The 8,209-nt window shown below is 38.5% G+C and overlaps 1 protein-coding gene across 3 annotated transcripts in view; it reads right to left on the bottom strand.

The window, feature by feature from the left end:
- Positions 1 to 5,162: 5,162 nt before the first annotated feature.
- Positions 5,163 to 8,209, bottom strand: part of ZNF197 (zinc finger protein 197) — a 19,309-nt gene continuing 16,262 nt past the window's right edge. Inside the window, exons 1-2 of one of the 3 annotated variants that reach the window (XM_014530291.1) lie at positions 7,917 to 8,109; positions 5,163 to 7,741 (exon numbers count right to left, since the gene is read on the bottom strand). In XM_014530291.1, the coding sequence (XP_014385777.1) occupies positions 5,436 to 7,730 (2,295 nt within the window). In that variant the 5' untranslated portion in view covers positions 7,731 to 7,741; positions 7,917 to 8,109 and the 3' untranslated portion in view covers positions 5,163 to 5,435. Of the gene's footprint in view, positions 7,742 to 7,916; positions 8,129 to 8,209 lie in introns of those variants that run through there. The other 2 variants (XM_014530292.1, XM_014530290.1) reach the window with 2 other exon arrangements.

The raw sequence follows: 8,209 nt of genomic DNA, 5'->3' as shown, positions 1-8,209 counted from the left end.
CTCTCGATGGGTATCCTATATTGCTGCGGATCTGGGATGCGAGCAAAAGCGCTCAGAAGCGGGGTGCAGGGAGGGTGGGCATCTGCAGGCTGAGCAGGGGCAATTAAACGAGGCGAGCACCCAGGAGCCCGAAGCTACAAAGATTTAATCTGTAGAAAGCCCTGATAATTTTGCTCCAAATGTTTTATTTTGAAACTATCAAACAGGTACAGAAAAGTTGAAAGGTACAATACCTGTAGCCTCCATCTGGACTTATCAACCTTTGCTACGTTTGCTTTGTACCATACATACTGAAAAACATTTTTTTGAAAGTGGTAAACATCAAAACACTTCATTCCAAATACTTCAATATTCATCCTTTCATAATATTATCCAAACACCATCATTACAGGTAAGAAAACTAGTAATTTCCCAATACCAACTAATATAGTTATTCAAATTTTCCCAACTGTCCTAAAATACATATTTCATAATTTTGTTTTTCCAAATCAGTTTCCCACACTGCATCACACTCCTTAGTCTTTGTTTTTACTTTTTATTTTGAATTTAAAGATTCACAGGAAGTTGCAAAGATACTAGCCTCCCCAAACAGGTATATCTGACATAATTATATAAAACTCAGAAAATCAAGATTGGTACAATGTGTGTGTATAATTCTGTCATTTTATCACAATATGTATAGATTTGTATAATCAACACAATCAAGATACACACAGCTGTTCCAACACTTCAATTTCCCTCCCTCTCCCCTGCTCCCTCCCACCATTCCCAACTTCTGGCAACCACTAATCTGTTTTTCACTTACGTAGCTTTGTCATTGTAGAAAATTATGTAAATAGAATTATACTTTTTTATCTTTTGAGATTGGATTTTTCACTCAGCATAATTCACTTAAAATTCACTTGAGTCATTGCAGGTATCAATAGATTACTCCATTTTATTGCAGAGTAATAATTATTTCATCATATAGATATACCAATTTGTTTAACCACCTACTGAAGGACATTTGGGTTACTTACAAATTTTGATTATGAAAAAAACTGCTATGAACAGTCATGTACAAGTCTTCACCTGAACGTTAGATTTCACTTCTCTGGGATAAATGCTCAAAAGAGCAATACAGGGAAGAAACTGCCAAACTATTTTCCAGAGTGGCTGTGCCATTTAACATTCCTGGCAAATGAGATCCATTTTCTCCACACCCTTGCCAGCATTTGATGTGAACACCATTTATCTGTTTCCAAAGCTATTCTGTGCAGTTATTTTTAAAAATATATATATATTTCTTTATTGATTTCAGAGAGGAAGGGAGAAGGAGATAGAAACATCAATGATGAGAGAGAATCATCGATCAGCTGCCTCCTGCACACCCCACACTGGGGATGGAGCCCGAAACCCAGGCACGTGCCCTTGGCTGGAATCGAACGCGGGCCCCTTCAGTCCGCAGGCCGACGCTCTATCCACTGTGCCAAGCCGGTCAGGGCTGTGCAGTTATTTTTAACTTGAATTTCCCTAATGACTAATAATGTCAAACAACTTTTCATTTGCTTATTTGCCATCCATACTTTGGTGAAATGTATGACTTTTGCTCATTTTCAAATTAAATCTATTTACTGAGTTTGGAGAATTCTTTATATAGTCTAACTACAAATCCTGTATGGATGTAGGATTTGTAAATATTTCATCCTCTTAAGAGACTTTTACTATATTTTACTTTTTAAATTGATTTCAGAGAGGGAGAGGGTGTCAGAAACATCAATGATGAATCATTGATCTGCTGCCTCCCGCACACCCTGGGCCATCTGCCCTGACCTGGAATCAAACCATGACCTCCTGGTTCATAGGCAGATGCTCAACCACTGAGCCACGCCACCCTGGGCCTCTCAAGAGTCTTTTAAAGAGCAAATAATTTTTTCCTCTTATGGAGCATGTTTTTTATAAAAATCTAAGAATACTTTGCTTAGTTTCCAATTATTCATTTATTTAGCCTATGGACATCCAATTGTTCCAGCAGCATTTGCTGAAAAGTCCCTCCTCTGCTGAATTCCTTTTGTATCTTTGTCAAAAATCAATTGGGCATTTGTGTGAGTCTATTCCTGCCTTAGCATCTTATTGCTCTTTAGTATCTTTTTAAAAAACATGTATTTTTATTGATTTTAGAGAGGGAGAGGGAAATAGAAACATCAATGATGAGAATCATTGATCAGCTGCCTCTTGCACACACCCACACTGGGGATCAAGCCTACGACCAGGACGTGCGCCCTGACCAGGAATCGAACCGTGACCTCCTGCTTCATAGGTTGAAGCTCAACCACTGAGCCACGCTTGCTGAATGATCTTTAGTATCTTTTAAACACAACTTCCTAATTCACATTTTATACTTTTTACTGTTAAATTTCATACATACTGTATATAAAAGCAGAGAACAGTACAATGAACTCTCAATACTCATCCAGCTTCAAAGATTATCACCTCTCCCCTTTTCATCATTGTCATTTTGAAGAATACAGTGCAGTTTTCTTGTACAATATCCCACATCTGAATTTGTTTCTCCTGATGTCATTTATCTTGTTCTTCTGCTTCCTGTAGGTCCTGTAAACTGGCAATCTGGTCCAAGAAGCTTGATGAATTCAGGTTATACTTTTAGCTTATTGCATCCCTATGAGGAGGCACATTATATGGGTTGTTTCAGCCTTAATAATGTTGCATTTTAATTGGTTAAGAGGTAAATGCTAGTTTTCTCCATTCTTAAAGAACATTTACCTTTGTAATTATTACATAATCCGGGGTGATTCTTCTGCAGCATGGATATAAAACAATTTCATATTCATTACCTTGTAATAACTTCATGAGGTATTCTTCCTCCTGCTTAACAGATGAGGAAATCAAAGTTCCAAGAAATGAAGGCATTTGTCCAAGTTGAAGAATCTAACTCATAACCAGGTCTTAAGATTTTTAACCTTGGGCCCATTCCAGTATTCACTTTTGGGTACCTTCATTCTAATGAGGAAACAGCCCTCAAGGAACTTTGGAGTTGAATTAATAATTATTATAATCAACATACCACTTCAATACTACTGGTAATTAGGAAACACAATCCTGATAGTAATAGTCCAGCTGCAGAATTAGAGTCTTGAGAATGACAACATAAAATTATCAACTCAAAGATACAGGTTGAATTAAATTTACAAATGTACAAAAGGGAAAACTGAATGAATGGTTGCTTTACAGGGAATAATGGGCCTAACGGCTCAGAAATGTATTCTGAATTGGTTTAATTAGAGCTTGAAGGGCTTGTTTCGTAAGTAAAAAGCTATCTCATGTCAACAATGATAAATTGAGGGCAATGCCAGGGATAATCAGCTCACGGGTTGGGGTTAAGGACTTTTCCCTATGAACAAGGTAAGCAACATAGGACTGCCCTTCCATTCTGATACTCTACATACACTAGGTTTCAAATTTGAAGGTTGAAAAGAAATTGTTTGCATTGGTATCAGTGTTAATGGGTGGATATATTATTTTCCCACAATAATTCAGTATTATTATGTAAAAACAAACTAGGGCAGTGGTTCTCAACCTTCCTAATGCCGCGACCCTTTAATACAGTTCCTCATGTTGTGGTGACCCCCAACCATAAAATTATTTTTGTTGCTACTTCATAACTGTAATTTTGCTACTGTTATGAATCGTAATGTAAATATCTGATATGCAGGATATATTTTCAGGGGTCACGACCCACAGGTTGAGACCGCTGAACTAGGGTCTACTAACTCCCTTAAACATTTAAAAAAAATCATTTTCCAGTTGTTCAAGCAAACAACCTAAAATTCTTTTTTTTTAAATTGATTTTAGAGAGAGAAGGAGGGAGGAAGAGAAACATTGCCTGGTTGCCTCCCATATGTACCCCGACTGGGGATCAAACCTGTAGTCTAGGTATGTGCACTGACCAGGAATTGAAATGGCAATCTTTTGGTGTATGGGATGCCACTCTAACCAACTGAGCCACCAGCCAGGGTTCCCTTAAACATTTTTTGTGGGAGGAGTTAATCCTTACCTGAGGATATTTTTCCATTGATGTTTTTTTAGGGAGAGTGGAAGAGAAAGGGAAATACAGAGAGAAACATCAATGTGAAACAAACAGACTGGTTGCCTCCTGCACAAGCCTTGACCAGGGCCCAGGCGGGGAGGAGCCTGCAACCAAGGTACGTGCCCTTGACCAGAATAGAACCTGGGACCCTTTGGTCTGCAGGCCGAAGCTCTATCCACTGAGCCAAACCTGCTAGGGCCCTTTAAATATTTTTAAAGGTGTATTTTTTACGTCTTCTTAGAGAGCTAAATTCCAGTTAGCTATCTACCACATTTCATCTTATTATAAAAATGAATGCCTTTCGAAGTTCACAGAGTCTGAATATTAATTAATGAGCAAACATTACATTATGCCGTGTTCTAGACTGTGACTATAACCCTTTTATCCAACTTTACTGACAACTAAATTACTTCACGAAGTACTTTCACAAAGATTCTTTCACTTAACCCTCTTAACAATCCTGTGAGGTAGGCATTATGTTAATATTTGACTGACAGAGAAACTGAGGCTTACATGCTGACTTACACATTGGTAGTAAGAGAAAGGGCCAGGACCTAAACCTAGGTCTTCTGATTCCAAATCCAGTGCTCTTCTTATATTATCCTCAAACAGCAGGCTCTTGCTCACCCAACTCCATGTCTAACATGTCTCAATCATATTGTCCATACAGACTTTCTGCAGCAGTGATTCTATCTTTAAAATGTATAATATACACATTTTCCGAAACTTCCACTTTTTAATACAAAGATATTTTTGCTACCGCTTATAACATCATTACATCCCATAAGACATAAATCCAATTTCTTCAGAGTCCTCAATTGCTCCAACGTCTCTTACTGGGTCATAACGAATGGTCTGGAACAGAGTACAGTGGGGCCTTGACTTATGAGTTTAATTCGTTCCGTGACCGATCTCGTAACTCAAATTACTCGTATGTCAAATCATTAAAGTGAACGAGTGAGACACGTGATGCTGGGCTGATGTTGTGGCGTTCACTGTGACATTCGCTGCGCCAACTAGCGGTGGGGTATCTGAAGCTGGCTCGTAACCCGAATTTTAGCTCACAACTCAAAGCAAAAAATCGGCCGAGAGACTGCTCGTAACTGGAAAAACTCGTTAGTCGGGACACTCGTAAGTCAAGGCCCCACTGGATACTTTAACTAGAATTTGGTTTGATTTTCTATTCTTGAAAATCTACAATAACCTTCTTTCACATGCAACTCACTTGAATATAATAGAGGCAATCACAAATTCTTTTAAGAACCATATATTGCCATTTCTCCAACAGTTACTTAAATAGGCAGGAATTCTATTCCATTTTACATATGACACTACATTTTCTGAATCTCTAACTTGGACTCAGCTCATTGGCATTTTGAAGCCAAGAGAATTCTTCCATGGTATGGATTTTTTGTTGAAGATAAAGGTTTGAAGTTTGAGAGAATTCTTTGTCAGACTCATCACATTCACAGAGGTTTTCAACTGTATGAACTTTCTGATGCACAGAAAGGTTTTTTCGTTGCCTAAAAACTTTGTTACAATCATTACACCCATATGGTTTCTCCCCTGTGTGGATTCTCTGGTGGCCAACTAAATTCCTCTTAGAAGTAAAAGATTTTCTACACTTCTCACACTCATATGGTTTTTCCCCAGTGTGCATTCTCTGATGTACAACAAGGTTTTTATTCTGACTGAAGTCTTTTCCACACTCATTACATTTATAAGGTTTCTCTCCAGTGTGGATTCTCTGATGGACCATAAGATTTCTACTAGAGGTGAGGACTTTTCTGCATATATGACATTCGTAGGTTTTTTCCCCACTGTGAATTCTTTGATGTTCAATAAGGTTTCTGTTGTAAGTAAAGCCTTTCCCACACTCATTGCATGCATAGGGTTTCTCACCAGTGTGGATCCTTTGATGGGCTATAAGGTTTGAGCGGTAACTAAAGACTTTCCCACAGTCACTGCATTTATAAGATTTTTCCCTTGTGTGAATCCTCTGATGTCCAATGAGGCTTTTCTTCAGAATGAAGCATTTGCCACACTCATTACACTCATAGGGTTTCTCACCACTATGGATTCTCTTATGTTCAATGAGATTTCTGTTAGAACTGAAAGCTCTTCCACACTCACGACATTCAAAGGGTTTTTCCCCAGTGTGGATTCTCCGATGTACCAACAGGCTTGAATTGTAACTGAAAGCCTTCCCACAATCCTCACATTTGTAGGCTTTTTCCTGTGTATGAAGTTTCTGATGGACCATGAAACTCTTGCTCATAATGAAGGTTTTCCCACACTCTCGACATTCATAGGGCTTCTCCCCACTGTGGAGTCTCTCGTGGTCAATCAGGTTTCTGTTAGAACCAAAGACCTTGCCACAATCTTTACATTCATAGAGATTCTCTCCAGTGTGAAACCTCTGATGTAAAATGAGGCTTTTCTTTAGAATGAAAACTTTCCCACATTCATTACATTCATAGGGCTTCTCCCCATTGTGGAGTCTCTGGTGGTCAAAAAGGTAAGCACTCTGAGTGAAGGCTTTCCCACAGTCAGTACATTTATAAGGCTTCTCTCTGCTATGCATCCTCTTATGGTCAATGAGGTTTGACTTAGAATTGAAAACCTTTCCACATTTTTTACAACCAAAGGTCTTCTTTTCTGTGTGTACTCTCTGGTGTAAAAGGAGGCTTTTGCTTCGAATGAAAACTTTTCCACATTCTTTACATTTGTATGGGTTCTCTGCACTGTGCAGTCGCTGGTGGTCAACAAGGTAAGTGGTTTGAGCAAATGTTTTCCCACATTCATCACATTTATAGGGTTTTTCCCCAGAGTGGATTCTCTGGTGCAGAATGAGGCTCTTCTTCAGGATGAAAGCTTTCTGACACTTGTTACATTTGTAAGGTTCTTCCCCTTTGTGGAGCCTCTGGTGGTCAATGAGGTAAGCATTCTGAGAGAAAACTTTTCCACATTCATTACATTTATAAGGTCTCTCCCCAGAGTGGCGCCTCAGGTGTATAATAAGGCCCGAGTGCCTATAGAAGCCCTTTCCACACTCCTTACATTTATAAGGTTTCTCCCCAGTGTGGATTCTTTGATGATTTAGAAGGTAAGCACTTTGAGAGAAGGCTTTCCCGCATTCATTACACTTATAAGGTTTCTCCCCAGAATGGTTCCGTAAATGCATTAAAAGGCTTGAACGCTGAATAAAGCCTTTTCCACACTCCTTACATTTATGAGGTTTCTCACCCGTGTGGATTCTCCGGTGGTTTATAAGATGGGAGATTTTACTGAAATGTTTACAACACATGTCACATTTATAAAACTTCTTTCCTTCAGTACCCATTAAACTTTCAGAAAGAGCTGAATCTAAAGTCAAGCTTTCTCCAAATTCCTTCCACTTCCGGCCTCGTTTTTCTGGTGGAGTCCTTTTCTTCTTGTCTCGCTCATAGAGAGAACATTTCTTCGATGTATCTCTTTCACTTGATTCATTTCCCCACTGACTTGCCGAAACTTGCCATGCACACTCTTTCTCAAAATCAAGGACCTGGGGAATACCTCCTGAAAGTCTTTTTGATGTTCCTTTCTGAGAATCTGCTCTTTGAGATATGCTTGACTTTGCTGTTACCTCCTCATTCTCAGTCATGGTCTCCCATTCTGGTAAAAAGAATAAAAGTGTCTGTATTAGTGAGAACAAATCTTCAAATGACTTTAACAAGCTAGAAGGATACACGTTTATATGCATACAAAAAGGAGAAACTTTTCATTAAACGCAGGTTAAAAGCAGAATGCTATATTGACAGATTGTTGTAAATGGATTAACAGAACTCACTCTGAGATGCATCTAATGCTTTGTCTTCAGGGAGCAGCTAAAAAAAATATATTAATGTTGAAAACACAGATGCAAGGAAGAATGAGAGAGAACATGCTATTTTATATAGGTGGTTCAGACTTGAGGAACAGGAAGTTGGATGGAAAAAGAAGAATCATTTGGCTTATAAAAAACTGTCTTTTTAGTTTCTTCTTGCTAGGAAGATGGGAACTCTAAAAATAAAAAAATAAAAAAGGAAAAGAAAATATACCTAAGGATGATGAAAGGCAATCTTAAAATTTGGTAGCTGGTTT

Source organism: Myotis brandtii, unplaced genomic scaffold, assembly GCF_000412655.1.
Source record: "Myotis brandtii unplaced genomic scaffold, ASM41265v1 scaffold731, whole genome shotgun sequence".
NCBI lineage: Eukaryota > Metazoa > Chordata > Mammalia > Chiroptera > Vespertilionidae > Myotis > Myotis brandtii.
This window is presented reverse-complemented; position numbering and strand designations above follow the sequence as displayed.